The 22,908-nt window shown below is 35.9% G+C and overlaps 1 protein-coding gene across 3 annotated transcripts in view; it reads right to left on the bottom strand.

The window, feature by feature from the left end:
- Nucleotides 1-607: 607 nt before the first annotated feature.
- inavaa (innate immunity activator a) overlaps nucleotides 608-22,908 on the bottom strand; it is a 42,491-nt gene continuing 20,190 nt past the window's right edge. For 2 of the 3 annotated variants that reach the window (XM_028798076.2, XM_028798078.2), the window contains exons 3-10: nucleotides 21,760-21,893; nucleotides 21,046-21,168; nucleotides 19,142-19,370; nucleotides 15,996-16,049; nucleotides 12,976-13,228; nucleotides 11,577-11,744; nucleotides 10,434-11,187; nucleotides 609-1,758 (exon numbers count right to left, since the gene is read on the bottom strand). In XM_028798076.2, coding sequence (XP_028653909.1) covers nucleotides 1,666-1,758; nucleotides 10,434-11,187; nucleotides 11,577-11,744; nucleotides 12,976-13,228; nucleotides 15,996-16,049; nucleotides 19,142-19,370; nucleotides 21,046-21,168; nucleotides 21,760-21,893 — 1,808 coding nt within the window. In that variant the 3' untranslated portion in view covers nucleotides 609-1,665. Of the gene's footprint in view, nucleotides 1,759-10,433; nucleotides 11,188-11,576; nucleotides 11,745-12,975; nucleotides 13,229-15,995; nucleotides 16,050-19,141; nucleotides 19,371-21,045; nucleotides 21,169-21,759; nucleotides 21,894-22,908 lie in introns of all 3 variants that reach the window. The other variant, XM_051924319.1, reaches the window with a different exon arrangement.

Here is a 22,908-nt window from a genome sequence, read left to right as displayed (position 1 = left end):
CCTTTCCCACACTCTTATAAACACTTCCTATGCTCTTAAACACTTTCTACATTCTTAAACACCTCAGACCAACACTGCACACTACACGCAGCGATCAGACGTCAATGTGTCTGCACTCGCTTTGTGAAGGGGGACAGCTGAACTCACGCTGAGCAGAAATGGACTTTGTGCTGCTTCTGCCAAAATGCCTGCTTGTCGCTCTGCGTGTTCGGAAGGAGGAGGAGTGTGTGTGTGGTTTTGTGAGGGCTGAAAACACGTTCGCTCAAACCCCCCTCCCCGGAGGCGCAGTTCGCATTGTCAAGGGGGTGGGGAGCTGAATGAACGCTAAGGAGAAGTGGACTTTGTGCTGGCTTTGTGCTGCTTGTCGCTCTGCCTGTCAATAATTTAAAAGCCTGTACATCACCAATTTTCCTGTCTCACTGTCTTGTCTTGCGTGAAGTTAAAATGTTTTATAATAGTGAGATGTTACTCATATCCTTAGCCCGACATCCACATATCATATGTGTTAACAAAGTGTGTTTTATAAGTTTACATGTGTTTAAAGCATGTGGGATGGGTATTTTAAGGCTTAAACTATAAAAATGTTTATTTATATGGTCTTTCTATATCGCGGATTTTCTCCTGTTGCTGATGGGTCTGGAACATAACTTCCGCGATAGGCGGGCAATCACTTGTATTTAAAAACCCGCGAAGTCGTGAATCCGCGAAAAGTGAACCGCGAAGTAGCGAGGGATTACTGTAAATGAAGGAAAATATTTCACATTTAGAAAATTAAGGAAAAATGACAGAGTGGATTACTAGACATTAAATTGGGAATCTGTCAAGAGTATGATGATAGGCATATGCATACTTAATGTGCATGAGGGAAAACAAGTTAGTGATCTATTCATGGTTTTTAAGCTGGATTAAATGAGACAGAAAGATTCCCCTCTAACCCAAGTCCCACCCACTTCCCACGTTGTGAGTGGAATGATCATACTCCAGACGTTTGTCCTACATGGCTTCAGGGTGGGTAAACACATCTGTAAATGGACTTTATTTTACCCATACGTAGCAGTTTATCATGACCTACAAAATTTTGCTTTCTGAAGTTTTCAGTTTAATAATAATCACTGAAAATGAAAATCTTCTCAGGTTTTCTCATATGTCAGGGTTAAATACAACACCAACAGATCTACCTTCTCAAAGCAGAGTAAATTCTATTTTAACTGCTGCCATACTATTACAATTGTCTAACTTGCCCTCAACCCCCAGTACATTTCTGTACCATCCCAAAAAGAAAAATGAGAAGTGTAGTGCACAGCCACAAAGACATCATCTCTTCCCACTTCAGATGTGCCAAACTGTCCTAATCATTTGGCCTGGCCTGCCAGGTTGCTCGTGCAGCTGTAGTTCAAGTGCTGTATGATGTGTCGCTAAGCAATGATCAACGCTGGAACCATCATCTGTTATCTCCATTACAACTAGCTACATTTCCATGTTATTACAAAGTTTTTTGCTCAAACATCTATTCAAGTTGTGGTGATCAAGAAAATTAAGGATAGCAAAAGTTTCTTCCTTTAATTTGAGATCTCCAGCCTAAACAGTAAACCATGAAAGTACTGAATTTACAGAATGATGCCAGACAACATGACCCAGGGAGAAATCCACCAAATCCACCTTTTGCTACACCTGACTGACAATTTCAGCATCTTCTTCCTCATACCACTGGATTGGTGTGCCATCTGGGGCTCTGTGCAAGATTAATCTCTGTGGAACCTGCAACAAAAGAAAAATCAGAACTGTTAAGCATCACCAGCTCGTACAGGTTTGACAAGAGAAACCTAGAGCATTATTGTAATGTACATTGTTCACCTAGTAAAAATAAATGAGAAAACAAAACTGCACTAAAATCATTTTACCACATTACATAATTTCAGCTACCTTTTGCACAAACCATTCTTACAGCTAGTCGTCTGGTAGATGGTATCAAAGTATCAAAACCCAGAAAAGGAGGTTAAAGAGGGACGTGTCACAAATATGCAGGGCATTCTAATTGTGTGGCTAGTCATCCAACAGCGGTTCCATCATATTTTATACTTTAAAATATAGGTGGTGCTGAAGATGACAAATAAGTTTTATGACAGTTTAAAACATTTTTGGTCAAATATTAAATATTGATATCATTTTTTTAACAGAGTTAGAATGGTAAGTAAAGTAGGTGCCACCACCTCTGTTGAATGGACTCCAATAAAAGAACTGAAGTCAATAGAGGATTTGGTCTTTTTTATAGGTAAGCTTAAGAAAAATGAGTTTGAAAGGGAACTGAACTAAAAGTGACTGGTAAATCCTACTCTATGGTACATGGTAATATGCTCCATTACAAAGATGGCTGCTACAGCCTCCAAGTCCAAAATGGTGTTAACATAACACTACACAAATGCTGACTTAAAATTTAAAAAGTCAACCATGTACGCAAATCTCCTGTACTCTCCAAACTTTTGACTGCAGATGAGGAGATGGGCTTTAGTACTAAAAGATATTTAGTACAGGACTACCTTCACTGCAAACTACACTGAAATGGGTGTTTCTTTGCTTTCAATCTTGCAAGTAGTACAATTATTATAATGCTTGTGGCTATTAATTTAAAATGTGTTTGAAAAAACATGTGCCATGACAACCTGGCTCAGTTGATTACTGCCTATTTGATAATTACTTATTATGCAAGACAGCTGCTGCAACATTTTGTCTAGCTGCTTAACATGAATTTTTGGAAATACTGAGAGATGGACACAAATGGATAATGTTAAAGAATTTCCTTGGAAAGGATGCATTTACAGTTATTGGTTTCGAATACTTCACATTGTTTCTCAAAACAAATAAATGAATCCACTAGTCAACTGTCATAATCACCAAGTGGCATAAAGAAGTATGCATTACATTTACATTTCAGATTTGCATTTACATTTAATTTATTTGGCTGACGTCTTTATCCAAGGCGACTTACAACATTTATGATACAACTGGTTACATTTCTTTTGGTTTTTCCACTGTGTGACTTGCTCATGGTCACACAACATCAGTAGCAGGATTTGAACCCAGGATTAACTTTAGCCTTTGAAAAATCAAGAGTGAGCAGGTTGGGATTTTTATTTTAAACCAGCAACCACGACCCTGTATTACTTTAACCAGATTTGAAATACATTTTTACCCTTAAAAATTAAGATCTGAAACACACTTTAAAACCTACCCTTTTAACTAGGATATTTTGTGAAGTCAAATAGAATTTTACTTTTAATTTAAGAGATTACAATTTGAACAACTGTGTTCCTCACAAAGAAAAGTTAAAGAACTCAAGCATGACTGTGTGCATATCCTTTAGATGTGCCATCAATTAATTCACTCTGAAAAGAAATCACACAACAACTGCCAAAACTCCCGCTAAACAAACATCTCCAGCTGCTATGCAGTCAACCAGCCTGAGGCTAAATGAGAAACAAACAGAACAAGGGAGGCATGAAGCGGTTAGTCACTGCTGTGACCTCAAAGCGAGTCACTTGCACCATTCACTTAATGGGTCATTGATAGGCCAGCAGCAAAGCCAACCAGTCCACTGACGTGTTTATTCCTTATAAAGTGTTGGTCCCCAATCAGCTGCAAATGTTGAAAGATGTCTACCATGTCAAATTTGGAGTTTACACCTACATGAGACTTTGATTAATGTCTTAGTTAACTTCATCACATAATAAAGGAGGTGGTAGAAAGCTACTTCCTTATCATTCATTCATTCTTAAATAAAGCACTGCATTTCAATTCATTCTTTTAAAATCATACTTCTCTCTACTTCCTGTCTTATAAACTTCTGTCTCCATGAATAAAGCAATAACTACATACAAAAAACACCTTTTCAAAGGGTATCCCATAACAGCCTGGGGAAGGATCTCAGAAATAAATATTAGATGATCCGCCTTTTATTAAAAAAAAAGTTCCACTTTTATTTGAAATACATGGAGAAATAAAAACTAGAAACCTGTACACAACTCTAACTATGACCAAGCTGCTATGATAAAACCAACATTAACATCTAGTCATACACTTAGTGTACTTAATCTAATTTTAGGGAGTCCCTTAGTAACAAAGGACAATATATAGATTAGAACTTTGAATACAGACTCCAGAAAATGTTTATTTTACATGAGACAATAAAATATTGACATTATAAAGGAATATGGCTAGATATAGAAGTTTGGACAGCTGAAATGGAGGATTGCAATATTAAGTGAGAAATGCAACTGAATGCTTAGAACACAACAGCTATGGGGGAAAAGCAGAATAAACACAACCAGTGCAACAAACAAATTTAAACAGTTATAATAAAAGAAAATTAGAAAATGTCAGATGAGAAAGGGCAGTGTGGCCCAGCAAAGCTCACCAATCATATCCACCTAATTTCTCTGAAGTTTTGTTGTGTTTTGAAGATCCCTAAAGTCCTGCTCTTTACCACACTCTTTTATAGAATTTTGTGTGTCGTTTAGTTCTTTGTGTGAAGAAAAGCTCATGACATCTGTGCAAAATTTACCTTAAAGATGTTCTCAACTTTCTCCCTTTCTCTTGCTGAACTCAGTTTAAAGTAACATCTTGGATGCACTGTACCAGGTCTTTCGTAATTTTAAAAATTCTGTTTGCTTAAACTGGAAAGGCTCCGCTCCTTCAGTCTCTCCTTAGAGCTCATGCCTTTCAATCCTTGAATTGGCCTAACTGCTGTTCTCCAGACTTTTTCTAGTGTTGCTGTTTATTTTGGTAGACTGCAGACCAAAACTGTACACAGTACTCGAGATTAAGCCTCACCAGTTCATTATAATGTGTAAGCATAACATCCTTTGAATTACACTCTACACAATGTACAATATAACTTTCTGTTAGCCTTCTTAATGTACACTGTTTGGAAGTTGATAATGATTAGTCCAACACGACTCCCAGGACCTTCTCTAGAGAGAACTTTACATGCCCCAAGGAAGACGTGTGGCTTTTTACAAATCTCTTTAAATAAAATTACATTTTATATATTTATAGCATACATACATACATATATATTATATATATATATATATAATATATTATATATAATATATATATATATATATATATATATATATACATATATACATACACACAGGGTATATATATCTGGATACTGACCACATGGAACCATCACCTAACTAAGCTCAAATCTTGATTTAGTCTCCTTAATTAACCAACTCTTACCATGTACTGAGATGCTAATCTCTTAGCTGTCAAGGTCACAATATCCTATTCTAAAGTACCATAAGTCTTATTAAGAGCATTGAAGGTTTATTTTTACCCTTGCCTGTAAGACTCCAGAACTATACACTCCTAAACTGAAGTATTCCCCACCCCCGAGTTTCTCTTAATTATAATTCACTGCTGAACTGTATCCTTCAGTATGCAATTTTGTTATAGTTCATAATTTACCATGAATTAGCACCTTAATTTCCTACACAGTTTTTAAAGCAATTCCCTTTTCTGAAGAGAATGAAATTGTCACTTTGTGCAACAATGGTGGCTAGTAACCCCTTCAACTCACCAGCTGTAGTACAGTATATATTTATTGTTAGAGAAAAGGTGAAAACTTTATATTTAAAAAAAAAAATAAAAAAAAACAAACACACCACATGAATGTTGCAAAGTACCATGCTGCACGCCTAAACAGAATAAATCTATAATTTCTCTTACCACCTGGTAAAGTGCAACACAATGTGGAGGTTATGGTAATCCTGTTTTTTTTTTTTTTTTTTTTTTTTAACGATTGTTATTCATGCTAGTGTCTCCATCATAAAATGAAAAAATGAAGTTCCACTGTTTCCATAGTATTTTATACAAATAAGAGACAGACCCAACTCTCATGGTAAGAACACAACAAGTGACTGCAGCCGCCACACCTTTGGAAGTTTCTATGACTATTGGAAGGATGCCAGCAAGATTAGCAAAACCGAAACACATCTGTCACATTATAATACTCTGGGTTCACCACAGGGTTATATGATGTGCACTTCAAGCTCAGACTAGCAGTCCCTTTCTTCCTAGCAGATGCGAGCCTCTGCTTGTTTGAATTGCGTGTCCCTGCCCAAATGCCTGAAAGGTAAAAACAAAGGACTACGCACAGACAAGAAGAATCTTGCAAGTCATAGCAGAGGGATACATAACCCTTGAACTGGGAGCTGCTGATGGGGTTTTTGTTCGGGCAGAGCCTGACAGGCAGTAACATTCAAAGATTAGAGTTTTTCCTGAGAGAGAGAGAGAGAGAAAGGCAGAGGGAAAATATAGACAAGTCACAAGAGTAGGGGAAAGAGAGACTTGGAAATAATTTTAAAATACTGTAATGCTCTCAAACCCATTAACCACCAATTCAGGATCCCAGGGTAGAGCCATCAGTGGACATAAAGGCAGGAAACAGCCACTAGTCCAATGCAGTGTTAGTTTAGAGACAACACTTAACCAAACCTATACATCTTTACTCTTTAGGTATGGTGGAGTAGGAAACCCCAAACAGGAACAGGGAGAATATTCAAACTCCAGGCTCCAGGAATACTGAACAAATGAAAGAATTGTGTTTACCTTCACTACTGGACAGGGGTGAGATGAAAAAGTAAATTGAGGAATTAAGGATATCATCTTGCTGTCCACTGCATGCTGCGGTTTTCTGATTTTGACCCACTACAGATAATTACTTTAGCTTTAAGGGTAAACTGCACCTTTAATAAAATGAAAAGGGAACTTAAATCTGGTTATCAGACACTTTTGGTTTGCCTTCCATGAAAGAGATACTTCTCATTTACAGTGAAAAGTGCTGCTTTTTCTGCTAAATCAGCAAAGAATGACTGTGTGAAAACTTAAGTTTTCACATATGCCGACTGTTCAGACTCACTCAGATTAGATGGAGACAGTAAGTGAATCACAATATTCATCTCCTACCATATATATTCCAAAAGGAACTTGCTCAAAAACACACTTAATTGGATATTTATTTGGATGTTTTATAAATAATTCTGTGTTAAGCTTGTACAAGAAAGAGCATAGTGTGGAGGTCAGAAGATGCATAGTGGTAAAATAAGACACCCTGGAGAATCCATTATACTTTTTTTCACACAGCGTGGTCAATATTAAGTGTTAGCCACTATATGGGCAGCACGGTGGTAGCACTGCTGCCTCGCAATAAGGAGACCTGGGTTAGCTTCCCGGGTCCTCCCACAGTCGAGTTTGCATGTTCTCCCCATGTCTGCATGGGTTTCCTCCGGGTGCTCCGGTTTCCTCCCACAGTCCAAAGACATGCAGGTTAGGTGCATTGGTAATCCTAAATTGTCCCTAGTGTGTGCTTGGTGTGTGGGTGTGTGTGCCCTGTGGTGGGCTGGCGCCCTGCCCGGGGTTTGTTCCTGCCTTGTGCCCTATGCTGGCTTAGATTGGCTCCAGCAAAGCCTGTGATAGGATATAGCGTGTTGGAAAAGAACTGACTGACTGCTTTCAAAAGTGACTTTTGTTTTCCCCACTCTTCTATTAAGCAAACATTTGGGACTTCTCACATCTGATCAGTAGAAGGCTGCCAGATGTGGAGTATCATTGGTTTCTCTGATCTCCCTTAAGGAGAGACTTCTTTGTTCAGATATTTAGTTTTAGATACCTTACATGCAGACTTGAATTTACTGACATCAGCGGGTTGGATAATGACTGACTGACTGAATTTTTACAGCTTCTTCATAACAGGCATTGAGAAATTGGTAAAGCTTTGTACTTTTTCCCCCCTGGTTGGCACTGGAAATTTCCAATAATCATACCTGTAAGTTGTTAGGTATTTTACTAAATGGCCATTTATGAGGCTGAGATGTACTGTACATATTCTGAACTCATGAGAAACAACATAATTTGCACACAAGTGAACTTCCTGCACCTTTTTGGGTTCTTCTAAAGACAGTTAGTCACACCAGACTCTATTTGGGTGTGTCAAAACAAAACATAGTGAGCAAGAACTTAAGCAATTAGTCATTTTCTGTTAGTTAAAAAGTTTGTCAGTAAGAGTTTCCTGCAACAATATCAATTAAATGATAAATGTATTTAGATTCACTTTTGTTAAATGATAAAATGTGAAGTCCACAGAGGTGGAATAAATAGTTGATAGCCACAGCAGTTATGAATAAAAGTGTTAAAGAGCAGTTGGCTTAGGAGAACGGGACATTGCATTTATGTATTGTACAAAACAACAAAACTTCTTGAAACAGTAATACTTGGTACATTAAACAATGATAGCCATTTGTCAAATTAGACTACAGGCTGCATATTAACAAAAAAAAAAAAAAAAAAACCTTCACATGCAGCACAGGCGCTGCTACAAATTTAAAAATTGGAAATGTGCTTAAATATAAAAGACATTTTCTAGTTCATAAAAGAGACCGGTTTTGAAAGCATTGCAATTTTGATATTTTCATTGTGACACACAGCTCTAAGTACCAGACACCCATGTAGCTATCTCAGTGAGTCTAATACCTTGATGTCTGTAAATGTCCTTCACCTCTGATTAATAATGCTAGAATAACTTCTCACTATACCTACACCCTTGCAAAATTATACCAGTGTCCACTATACCACTCTTGGAATCAATCCTAAAAGAAGACTGAGCCTGGCTTCTGTATTCCACATACTGATTTCTTCTGCAGCCGAAATTTTTATCATTAACATATCCTTAAAGGAGTCAAACCAATCACTCTAAATATCAGATTCTGAAGCACTCTATGAATCTTTTCTCACCTCAGTGATAATGTGTAAAATGTCTTCCTGTACAATGTATCAAAAACACTAAGCAGTTTCACAATACAACTTCCAAAGTCTTGTCATAATGTATTATATTTACTACAACTTCAAGCTAGGACACCAAAACTATTAAGATATTTGTATAATTTATTAAAGCCTTTTATTGGCTAACTAAAAAGATTACAATATGCAAGCTTTTGAGGCAACTCAGGCAACATCTTGCCTGAAGAAGGGGCCTGAGTTGCCTCGAAAGCTTGCATATTGTAATCTTTTTAGTTAGCCAATAAAAGGTGTCATTTTGCTTGGCTTTTCTCTACATTCATAATGGCCAACACGGTACAACACCCTAGTACTATAATTTATTAACTAAGCTGTGTGAAATGCTAGAGACATTTTTCCCAAAGGTTATTACTTTCAGTTACAGCAATACCAATAACCAGAATGAATTAATTAATTTTCAGACCCAAAGTAGGTATACTTACGGTGTGGTGGGTGTAAGCGGTGCTATGTCCATATTTCAACAGGGTCAGCTTTCTCCTGCACACACTGAATAATGTTTGGCATGCTTTTCTTATTGCAATGCACTACTTCTTCATTTAAGTTGTACCTTATGCTTGCAGACAGTACTTCAGTTTGTCTTTTGAGGTTTCATATTTAATGGTCCTCTTTAGCTACCAAAAAACATACCAAAAACATCTAATGGGGTGTCACTGATTAGTTGACTCTGTTCTTCCGAAAGGCAAATATATTGCTTAACGCATGCAAAGGGTATCAAACTTAATCCCCATGGGCCAAATCCATCCCTTGGACCTTTTTAAAGCGACCCACATCATCTATATTCAAAATATATTACATACAGCTTCTGATGACAGTTTTCTCAAAAACTGCCTTTAGTATGCGTTACATATATAGATTCTATCCATAAATCACATTTACACTTGGCATTCAAATGCCTCTCTGGTGGTTGGCGTGTTTATGCAAAGTACAACACACCACAATCACTAACCTGTAGCTAGAATGAAAACAGGCTGCTTATCATGACCCAACAAGAAAAAGTTAAAAGAAAGCGATACGCTACACTGTGTTTTTACAAGATGCTAAAGAAGTGACCATCTCATAAAAGAAATGCTACCGTGATTTCACACGTACCACTTTAAAGCTTCACAGGGGTCAATGCTAGCTACCAATCCTTCCACTGCTTACCTTACTTCTGACACAGCCCTACACAATTCTACTGTCTTTTCCTTTACTGGATTGTCCTATGTGGATAGAAAATGCATTTCATTTTCACTTGTGTTAAATGAATATTGTCTGTGTGCTCCATCACCAGCACATTTACAAAACGTCCGTTTTATTTTGTTTTGTTTTTCTAAAACAAGGTGTACCTCATCTGCTAGAAATCAGATATGTCATCAGTCAATCTTTATAGCACAAACTTTTTAAATGAGCTTGAAATAATTATGAGCCACTCTGCAATGTTTGTAAATTAAAGGGTTTTTATACCAATTATGCTGCAGAGAGTTTCAAGTACCTTACTGCAGTACATCAGCACAGAAAATTAATATTTTTAGGCCCGGGTTTTGTTTTATATAATAAATAAATCCTGTATATTATTGATGGGTAAACCATAGTACCTGATGCTGATGAGAATGGTACGTTGGACGTCTGGTTAATGGAGACTCATGTCCTGGTGCACTCCTTAGCTTAATAGCGCCTTGACGGTCTAGTGAGTGGGGACGCCTGTTCCTGAACCTTGATCTCTCATGCCATGATTTCAGTTCTTCTGATACCAAATCTCTAGCCAAAACTCTAGCTCCATTCTGAGGGTATTCCCGCAAAGAAGGAGTTCGGCCCAGTCTGACATGAGTGGGAATTGCCCTTGGCATTCCCTGTGGCATCCTTTCTTCCTCATAATAAGCATCACCATATAAATGTTGATCCCAGGAAGGTGAAGGTGTTCTGGCCTTTGTGTAAAGTCGTTCTTGGGGGAATGAATTATCACAGTCACCCTGAAATGCATTTAAGCAGCCTTCCCCACAGTTATATGGTCTAAGAAAATTTGGAGAAGATTGATTCTGCCTATTCCTGTAAAAAAACTGTACTTTTTGGCCGTTGTTCAGTACAGGGGGTCCAGGATAAGGTGGTGGAGATGGTTTGCAGAATTCAGGTAAAGCTTCCCGGCAGGGAGAACTAGTGTATGATGGAACAGAGTGTTCAGAATTGCTATCCTCCGAGCTGGAATAGTAGATAGGGTTTGACATTGTAACTCTTGGCAGTGGAGAGGAGTATTCTGGGGAAGTTACAGTGTAATTTGTGGGGCGCCTCCTAGGCAATCGGCTACGTCCTCTCAGCTCTGGAGAATCTTGTGAAGGATCAGCATTGGTCAGCCTATAAGAAAAGGGGAAGACAAAAAAACAGTAGCTGAAAAGGGGGACAGAAGAGATTTATCAATGCTGAAAAAGTAGCTGTTTAAAACTGAAAAAGCAAAATAATCTGCAAATCAGTACATAACCTATATACACACACACAACATGATCCAGAGCAAGTCACAACTTGTATGTAGTCAACAAATAATAATTTCAGGAAACAACTGGGTGATACTGTTAAAAATTTCATGACTGTGATGGTCATATACATGTGGTATATAGTGTAATTACCAGACATTCTTAAATAAATTCAAAACACATAAAAGTGAGGTCTTACTCTAGAACAGATTGGATAACCATAATGTCCCAAAGCTTTCTGGGATTAATATAGTAAGTTTTTATGGACCTTACCGCATTGACTGGCTGTGCCCCCTGCGACCTTGTATTTCTGGAGTGGATGGTGCACTCGTTGAACCGACCTGCTGCAGGGACAAGTTCTTGAAAGGAGTCAAGGGAAGTGCAATTGATAGTTCATGCTGGCCTTCCACTGGTGTAAGCACTGGAGTCAAGCAAGGACTGCTGTAAAATGAATGATCACAGAAAAATTTAGAACAAAGAAATATTCAAGATTCAAAACAATGGCTTAGGATATTGGCTGCTACACTGCTATACAGTATATTACTATAAAACCTGAAATGTAAAGTATTATGAAGAAGCTTAGATTCTAACAATAAAACATACACAAAATACAACTTTATATTACGGAAATTCTGTCCTGCTTAATGAATTACTAGTTCACTTAAAATAAGGCCGTCATAAAACAAGTGTTATGATTCAGAAATAAAAAAATATAATGGCATACTATATTTCTGGGGTGGCAACCTAAGGGGGAAAAAAGGGGTATATTCTTCTTACCCATTAACTTCCCCAAGAGTTCAGATAAAACTGCAGTAAAACTGATGTCTCATAAAAATCACACATTTATATGCAGTCAAATAGTGTATTTCTTCTGACTGTTGCTAGATTTCCCACACATATGAAATAATCAGTCTTCTGGGGCTTGTGATCCAAGTCTTAAAACTCCAGAAGCATAATCTCCTCATACAAAATACACAATGCTATTTAATGAAATTCTCTGAAGGTAGAGATACATTTAAACAGCGGTAGCAAACACAAGAATGAATTGCTTTTCTTTAGATTTTACAGCACTTCAAAAAGTATTATTAATAAAACAATCAATCATTTTTAGGAAATGTTTCTGAACATGCTGAATTATGCTTGCTCCATAAGAAGCATGAACATTAGGTTGCATCACACCACCTGCCGTCCACCTCAGATAACAGAATCATGCCTCTTTTCAGTAGTCACACACATACACACTTACGTTTTTTTAAAAAAATCAAAGGAACACAAAGGTGATGTATTTCTTCTTGCTGATAAAAGAGTTAAGAGCTTGAAATGAATAAATCATCTTCTACTAGCAAATGGTGGAAATGTAAACAGTGTATGTTAAAATAAAAAGCAACCCTAACAAAAAAATATCTAGTAAAAATGTAAAATAGGCAAAAGCAATTATTAAAAAAAATATTTATATATATTTATATATATATTGCCCAATACAGACAAATATCTGACTAAAGACCTAAATCTGTACTTATTCTCTGCTATGGTTTCTTCTTTCTGCTCTTCATGCAAGACAAGAGTTATGATGTAAAGGCAACAAACTAAAAAGGGGCAATTTCATTTTTTAGGCCAGGTTTTAGGTCTAGGATCAAGAGATCTTGCTTTTAAACATTAAGATTGGAGTTACCTGGTCTGACTGCTCGCTGTAGATGATGAAGCCTTCTTTGTCTTCTGGTAGGGCTGGTCAAGGCTGGACTCATGCCAGGCAGTGTTCTGGATGGGGGCACGCTCGTACTGTGAAGGACAGTATAAACCCTGTTTGAGCCCTTCAAGTGTCTGAGGGGGATGTGGAGTGGGAACTGGTGAGCTGTAGCGAGGCACTGGACGCATAGGAGAATTGTTTCTGGAACCAGGAATGTGACTAGATAGATGCCCTTCATCTGAAAAACATGAAAGAGACTTGTAATTATTTCATGATAAAACATACCAAGTATAAAAACTGTTATTTGTATGTATTTTTTATTTTCACAGTATCTATCAGGTTAGGTGGATTGGCGATTCTAAATTGGCCCTAGTGTGTGCTTGGTGTGTGGGTGTGTTTGTGTGTGTCCTGCAGTGGGTTGGCACCCTGCCCGGGATTGGTTCCTGCCTTGTGCCCTGTGTTGGCTGGGATTGGCTCCAGCAGACCCCCGTGACCCTGTGTTCGGATTCAGCGGGTTGGAAAATGGATGGATGGATGGATGGACAGTATCTATCAAAGTAAACATGATCGAGCTCATTAGCAGTATAAATGTTAGGTGCAACCATCACCTTCTTTTCAAATTTAAAAGGGGAAGGAAAAAAAAATCAAAAAGAAGAAAACCTTGATGTTCCAAAGCTTCCAATAATCACTAAATGCTAACCTGAACAAAAATTCTCTCAGAGAAAAAGTAAATACAAGGTCCATGTCTTATATAGTATAAGAAAGCCTAAAATCCATTTTATCTTTCTTACCATAATTGATAACTCAGTATGAAGATCTAGCAAGCTTCCATCTTAAGTTTTTTTGTTATATTGTTGATATGCAACATATTTCTTAAAATAACCACCAGGCAAAGTGTGGAACTGTGGTATCTTACATTAACTGAAAAAACACAAATTCTACATTTTTCTGTTTTAAGGTAATGTCCCTTATTTGAACAATCTCATAAAAAGGCCATTAGCATTGCTTAATCATTCAATCTATGTTATGTATAAAGAGTGTCTAGAAAATGTAGTGAACCTAAAATACTTTCATATTTTATTAATTGTGATTTTAAATTTGATAGATATAAAATAGGATGTGCCTCTCCATCCATCCATCCATTTTCCAACCCGCTGAATCCGAACACAGGGTCACGGGGGTCTGCTGGAGCCAATCCCAGCCAACACAGGGCACAAGGCAGGAACCAATCCCGGGCAGGGTGCCAACCCACCGCAGGACACACACAAACACACCCACACACCAAGCACACATTAGGGTCAATTTAGAATCGCCGATCCACCTAACCTGCATGTCTTTCTAACCTAAAAGCTTTGTATAACATATTGCATTAACAAGATTAAAAACCTAATCAAAACAATAGTACAGTAAACAATTTCTTAAATGTGCATAACTCAAGAATTTACCACAAAAATGGAAATAATCCATCAATTTCCTTCACCTATCAAGTCTAAAAATTTACAGAAAATGAACGAAAAACAAATCAATTTGGGGAAAGAAAGTATTCATGTTTTTTTTGCAACTATATGCCTCAGTATGGGTAGGAAATGAACAAATGTCTTAGGAAAAAGTACACTGCAGTCCTAGAATCAAGAAGTAGAACACAAATACAACATTGTACCACCGTACCATAAGGACACTTCTTAGGAAATTTCTAAAATGTGTTGTAGTTGAAGATATTGACATATCTTAAGGCACTGCACAAAAAGGGCTACAATGTTATCCCTTGTTTTGCAGTCTATACAGCAAATTTGTTGTTGTTCGTGAACCTTACCGAAACTGATCTTGGGCCTAGTTGGCACCAACAAGACATTAAAATATGTAAGAACATCTAATTCCCATAACTGGGACAGCTACCCTTTTCCTTCCATGGTTTTCAGCAATAAAACTAAATAAATTCTGCAAAACTGCCAGATTTACAGTGCGAACAAACAATTAAGCCTACCAACGTTTCATTTATAATGCTACCTGAGCACATCAAGGTGTAGGTTCAAAGAAACCAGGTATCCCATCTGACCACTCATTAAAGACACTGCCTTACTTATACAGACAACAATACAAAACCCTTTGAAAAATATGGACAATAAGGTCAGTCCAACTTCAATGAGGTGGTGGATGTCAAAAGGAAGAAAGGTTAGGTATATCACTATGAATATTGTGTAAATATCCACAAGACAGAAATTTGAAAAGAACACCATAAACTACAGAGAAGACTACATAATATCAAATTCTAATTTTTTTCTGAACCAATGAAAGTTAAACATCCACATGTACATTACACTTTTTCCCCTCCATAATCACTATGAAAAGTACTGTGAAATTTACTTAATTAGGTACGTTTTTCTGCACATTACTATCATTAAATTCAACAAATCTGCCATGGGCAGAACCTTAAAACACAATAAGAGTAATGCACTAGGAGATAATGGCAAAAAAAACAAAAATACAATGAATGCACTTTTGCATTCATGTTCAGGACTGCAACGTTCCAGTCACATAATTATACTGTAAACTTTGGAAAGCTGCTTAAATGACTTTTAAAACACCTTTAAGCAAAATACTTTGTTTCAGACTTAAAAAAAATGTATTCTACTAATGGCTTCTCTACATGAATATTTAACCATATTTTTCTATAACCACTTGTACATACTGTAATAATATTTAAATAAAAAAAACACAAGTTAGGTATGTATTAAGCAGATGAAATTGTTATTAGTACCTTACATGTGTATACATATTTTAGAATCATCTAAGTAGAGTTAATTATCCAATTAAAAATTCCTTTAAAAGGCACGACTTTAGTATAAACAAACTCATTAGATAGTTACTTTGTTCCTCCCCCTATTCTAGAGCTGGCGTGCTGCTTCTTGAAAGAAAATGTCCAAAAATGTTTAAAAAACAAAATGGTGCATTTTTTTTTTTTTTACAGCAAAGACAGTTTCATAAGAAACTTAACAGAAGCTCACCTTCCTCAAGAATGGCCACATCTGACAAAGAGCTGTCATCAGATATATTAGTACCTAAGGTTTGAGAGAAAAAAAATGTATGTATTCCTTTATAAATTAAATGGTACAAACATTACCCACTTGGTGGATGTATAGTAAATACAAACATCTACAGAGGTGAAGTCTGAAGAAATGCAAAACAAACACATTATAGTCAATTAAAATGGTTATGAAGCATTTGATTTTTTTTGTTTGTCATTCTTGAGCCTCATCAAGATACCATTTTCTATTTTTCTCCCACCACCCAGGCATTGCTCTTTTTTTACACATTAAATATAGTACAAAAATTTTATACAAGTTTCATTTAATTATTAATCCCTTTATACTTCCTCTGCTTTAGACAACTAGCTCTTTTTGTGAACTTAGATTTTCGATAATGACTTTTATATGTTACTGAAGATGCATTATTTCTCAGTCAGAAGGTCCTCCTCTTAAATGTTACTTGTAAACCACCAGAAATGAGGTGTTTTTAAAAAGGGTTAACAGAAGGACTGTTTTTTGGATTCTTTTAGACTACTTATTTACGTTGGTTTTGGAAAAGATGGTTTTATGCAGGATCACAGTTCAAGAGGCCAAGTTCCAAATTCAGCAGCACGATCCCTGCCTATGTGGAGTTTACAACTGATCTGTGTTATTTTAAACTGGCACAATACAATTAATTAAATATGAAAGAACGTGCTGGTGATGAACTCGCATCTCATCGAGGATTATTTCCTTCCTCACATTGATGCTAATGACATAGTCTCTGGAATGAAGGAATGGTTTCATGAAATTTTAGTTATCTGGAATCCCTGGATGTTAATCAATAATCATTTTCAAAATAATATGAATCTTCATGAATGTACCTTGTTACATCTTGGTAAAAAGCCACGTAAAAAACTGGAGAAACTCCAGTTCTGGAGAAACTGATACAATGAACAAAGACATCCTCATTCAAACCTGCTCGAACGGAGAGGCATCTTGCTCCCAAATACTAAGACAAGAACTTAATTTTTATCAATAAAAATGCAGACCTGAAAACAGTAATGCCAGTTGGGTGAGTCAAGTAATAACTAGACTGAAATCGCACCATTTCATTAGATGCATCAGGAGTTTAAAACACACACACACACACGTCACATGAATGCGCACTTTGACATATTACTGCCATCTTTAACAAATGTTTAGTTTATTCTGTCCAGAAACAAAAACTGAACTGTTAACTTATCCTACGTATTAATTCTACTTACAGTAAGAATCATTTATTTATTATTTAAATTGCCAACAGATATTTTAGACAATAAATACATCTCTTTTCAGCTTTCACATATTTGTCCTATGGAAGCTGTACTAAAACACACCCTGGTAATAATGTTACTACAGCATTTCTTGTTGAATAGAACAAATAATACATTCAAGGATGGTTTGTCCCCTTGGAAGTGCCAAAATAAAATGTTTTGTGCATACTGCAACCATTTATTTAAATACATTTTATGACAATGTGCATAGTAACAAAAACATAACAAAAACAGTAGGCTAACCAAACTGACTGCATTGTCCAGAATTTCTAAAATTACTTTTTATACCTACACTTAAGACTACAAATCTCATTTACAATGAAACACATACACCTGGTAAATGGTGAACATTTAAAATGCAAGTACAACTCACGAAAAACCCTAAGTGGGACAGATCCCCGATGTTTGATTTTACATAGACACATGTACCAGTCAGGCAAAACCCTGCTCTTTAGATTTTTATGAATTTGTAACTATGAACGACAATCAGATAGGGCCAAGACCATGCTCCTTGGAGATCCTACAGATGATCTTAGAAATGGAAATGCAACTGATCTGCAGACAGAAGACAGGACCATGCTGGCCACTAATAGAAAGTACAGAGCGGGATTACAGTTGATCAGTAACGATTACTTAGCAGTATAACAATCAATAGACTGCGCACTCATTTCAGTTTATCTGTACCTGAAGAGGTGGGTATGCTTCTGTGCACTTTCAGACTGTAATTAAAAACCTTAAAATTGTCATCTTTTGAACTCCCATTATAAGTTAAACCAGTTCATTTCCAATTTCTTATTAACACACAGTAATTTGTTATTATTATATAAATTAGTATTAATAGCTAGATGGGGGTCTTTTTTCAGTGGCTTTTCTTCTTTTAATAGGGTAATATTGATACTGATTTTATGCTAGCATTGGTCATTTTGTATTAATAGTTATTTTTCAATTGCTAATTACTGGACACTACTCTACTGGATATAGTTTCAAAAATGTTATGTTTAAGAAATTGAACAACAGTTAGTCAGAGACCCTTTACCACTAACATACATCAAATCAATGTCATTTTCACATCACTTGATCCTGTTTGTGCTCTATTATTAACTCCATTTTAAAGTGCTTTAATAAAGCTTGTATTCAACAGAATCTACTAACACATGTAATTACATTCAATTATCACTATTTCTTTTGAATATGATTTATTGTTACAAAATTATATGATAACCAAATAACATAATAACTGACTCTTGGATGAAGAAATAGAAAATGACAGTTGCAGAATGCATCTGAATGTTACAACACGAGTAAACTTTCTAACTTTTTAGCATGATTAAGATTTCAATCTAGTTCAACCAAAATTTACCAGTGAATACAGATATAATGCCAACAGAGATGCATGTCATATACAGTAAGTACAATTTCCAAAGGGAACATTATTTTATCAATGTCTCCAATAGGCAAATGTTTATATTTTTTAAGTTCTTCTTGTGAAGAATCTTCCCTTCTCATAACATTTCTGTTGCTTCTCAAATTATAGCAAAGCAGTGCAACTGCATCATCCACTAAGTCACTGTACCTTCTACAGTTCATAGGAAATTCCAGGTCAAAATTATAGGAAACACCTCAGACTACTCTTCCAGTGCAAGTAGTTTTAAGTAGTTTAAATCAGGCATTATGCCAGTGGTAAGAGAACATTAGCAAACTATGTTAAGAATAGATATTTCTAAATTTGTAATGATCAGAATTCATTTTATCTTTTAAGTTCACAAAACAGCTGAAGCAAGTACAAATTTAATTGACTGGCTATTTAAGATTTTAACTATGTTTGCCTACCTTCAGAAAGCTTGTCTGCCATTAGAAGTGGTGTACAGCCCTCTTTCAGTCGATACTCATTCACAGCCTGCTGTAGGTCCTTTAACTTTTTCTCTTCTCTTTTACATTGGTTAATTCGATTCTTTTTAATCTGTTTGCTTATATTCTCCTCCAGGGACAGTCGCCGGGCAGCTTCATAAATCTGACGCTGCAGAGCAAGGTCAGCTTCCAAAGAGCTTAGAACAGGATCCTGCAAGTGGCCAGAGCGGAAATAAATATTTAAGAGTATCATTCTGTCCCGTTTTTGTAACCATTAATTACAAATAAATGAATTTAACAAATTGAAAAATGCTTTGTCAGTTTATCTGAAAATCTGTTTTATTCTAGCTCATGGGTCTCCAATGCCAGTCCTAGAGCACTACTGTGGCTAAAGGTTTTCATTCTATCCCTTTACTTAATTAGGGACCAGTTTTTACGGCTAATTACCTCTTTTGCCTTAATTTTAATTGACTTACTAATTAAGATCAGACCACTTTTTTTTTCCTTAATTAGAACCCAAACAATAATGGGATACAGAACAAGCCAACAAGCGACCAGCTAACCTGTGTCCATCACACAATATCTGAAAAATAAAGAGAGCTGAAGGTCTCGGTAATGGTAATCTGCACAGGTCCACAAAACATTTTGATGGTTTTCTTAAAAAAAAAAAACAAAACAAAAAAAAAATCAACAGTTTACTGTGACAGAATGAGAGCGCCAACAGGACAAGGAACTAAATAATGGGGTTAATTGGCAACAAGAACTAGCTTCTAATTAAGAAACTGGTTGGAGTGAAATTGGTCAGAGTTTGAGACCCTAACTTAACAGGTCATCAGTTAGTTCACTTCACATCTCACTTCTTTCTGGGTGCCATTTAAAGAAATAAAATGAAGCATTTCAGAGGACTGAGTCTTAAAATAATTTAATTTAAACGAAGGGAAAAAGTCAATTAGTAGCAAAAAACGAGTCACTAATTAAGAAAAGGTTGGAATGAAAACATGTAGCCACAGTAGTGCTGGAAGACTGGAGTTGGGAGTCCCCTGCTCTAGCAGAATAATACCTATAAAACCCAATAATAAAGTGTGGTTATCAACAACATTACTAGAGTCTAGTTGCTTTAGATATTATTCAACCTGTATCTTTCTTTTCAAGGTAACTTACTAATTGCACACTAACTTATTTGGTCAACCCATGTTATGTCTGTATTTGCACATGCCTCCATATCTTTATTTCTTTCACTTGTTTTGATCCAACAGTGGACATGTTCATCTATCATATTAGTTCCAATTTCATGCAATATTCTACTTTAACTACGGCTACAAAGCGAACAATTATTAGTTGTCATTCTTAATACAATAGCAGTATAGTTGCCTAGTTCCATGTTCAAAAGTAAAATTCAAAGATGGGTAAATAAGTGTTCTCATATGAATAACTTATGTTGATGTAAAAAGTGTTACAATATGCCACTTAAGAGCAAAACAGTGCAACCTTAGACAAAATACATTATTTTTTCAGGGTTAATTTGGAGTTATCCAAGCTACTCATCACATCTCTGTTATGTGGAGGATGCAAGAGCAACCAAACAAATCCATGTAAGCCCATGGAGAATGTGAAAAGTTCTCATGATCTAGACAGGATTCAAACCCTAGACACTGTGATACCATCAGCACTAATCGTTGTGCAGTCAAATTCTTCTTTCTTGAGCATTAAATGTCATTATACATAAATCTATAGGGTGGTGGTATGGCTTTTTGAAAAAAATAAATACTTCTTGTAAAAATGCTACACCAATAACAGCATACATGTCAGACTGTAAACAAGGAAACTTGCCACATAGAAACATACATTAACCACTGGCCACTATGAAGGGGATAAAATGTCATTACCTCGCCTCCACGTTTAATGCTGTGCTCGTCCAGTTTAAAAGCTGCACCTATTCTGCGCCTGATGGTTGGTGGCTTTTCTCCTGGTTCCAGTGGAAAGTCCTTGGGAAGTTTTCCAGTCAACTCCTGTGAATAAAAAGAAACTGTCTTACCCTGCAACTTTAGATCTTTTACATCATTTGTACATATCAGATGAATAAATACAAAAATCAATTATCCAGCCACATAACTCTTTAGTCATTCCCATTCCAACTCCAACTAAGAGTTATTTCTTTATTGTACTCTCTCACAACAAAAACCCACCACCAAATGTTAAACCACTGCAAGGAATAAAAGAGAGAAAACATCTCATGTAGGAAAAAAAGAAAGAATTGCAAAGGGGAATTTCTTCTTTACAAATATTGCATTTAATTCTTCAGCAGAACACGTTATTTTTTTTTTCAAAAACAATTGCCAAAGGAAGAATGGGAAAAAGCTTTTTCAATTTCACAATATAAATCAGCATACTATACTTGCAAGTTCTGCAGATTCAAAAGTTATCAAAATTCATATGGCAAACACTATTTACAAGGAGGACAAAAAGGACAGAGAATACACAAAGTCAGGAAGGAAAAAATAAAATGAACTGTAATTTTAGACAAAAGATCAATTTGCATAATCTCAATACAAGTTATTCTTGCATATTAGCAGTGACCTTGAATGAAAGATTGTACTCACAGCCTCTCGCACACACAAATTCTTTAGCTCCATTAAGCATGCTTTTAGCTTCTCTTCTAGTGCTACTTGCCGTAGCTTTACTGCTTTAGTGATAGCAGTCAAATCTTTCATCGGGGACAATGGGCTATCTGGGCCTGGATCAAAATAAAAACCCAGTAAATAATTCATATAATAGATAAATTGACAAAAAAAAAAAAGTAAAAATGTTAACACCTGAATCAATATTTTAAAGCATTACTACAACCACAGTAAGTTACAATAATCATAGTTAAAACTTGTCAAACTACCTAATGTCATCTAATCAAAGCAGGCTGGGTTCATTTTTAATGACTGTCAAACCACATACTTTGACCAGAAATGGAGGTTAGGATCAGAGAGTATTCACAAAAATAGTCTGAAGTAATATTTTTTCCAACCAAGTCATTAACATATACATCAATATTGATAGTGATCACTATTACAGAAAATTAACCAGAAAAATTACTGAAACGCTAATTCAGTCAACATTGGCACATTAACATTAAACACTGTTAAAAGATAATTGTTGTTGTTCTTCCCATACATTTGGTAGTGTGTCCTAGTAGTAAAAATTAGACTTAAAGACTAGTATACAAAGCAATTTTGTTCTTTTTCTGACAGGTCTTTTGTGATCATTATATTGTTCATAAGAAGTTACTAATACCTTCAGTCACTTACTTATGCCTCTCAAAAATAGATATAGTGTAGACATGTGGCAGAAAGACTGTGCCAAAAGCATCATACATTGTTCATTCAATGAGAAAACTGTAAACCAGTTTGTTAATTTTTATCTAAAAGTATAAGGATTACCTTATATCACCCTTCAAAGCAGCAGAATACAAAATTGTGGCCCACTAAACAGCAACACGAGATAAAATTGACCCCTATAAATTTGGCATTAAGTTAATTTATTCTATGTACTTAACTATAAAACCTGAAATCAAAAAACACATTTTTCTTTACTTTGATTCTGACCTGCATTTCAATTTTCAACTACTAAAGGTTTGATAAAAAAAAGTAAAATTCCCAATTCATTCAATTATATGAATGCTCAATTCATTAGTATTTTTATAAAAGTTACAACAACTCAACACAGATGTCAATATAAATTTTTAAAATATGGGACTGCTG

The sequence above is a fragment of the Erpetoichthys calabaricus genome, chromosome 3, assembly GCF_900747795.2.
Source record: "Erpetoichthys calabaricus chromosome 3, fErpCal1.3, whole genome shotgun sequence".
NCBI classification, from domain to species: Eukaryota; Metazoa; Chordata; class Cladistia; order Polypteriformes; family Polypteridae; genus Erpetoichthys; species Erpetoichthys calabaricus.
The sequence above is the reverse complement of the archived record's forward strand: the minus strand, read 5'-3'. Positions and strand labels throughout refer to the sequence as shown.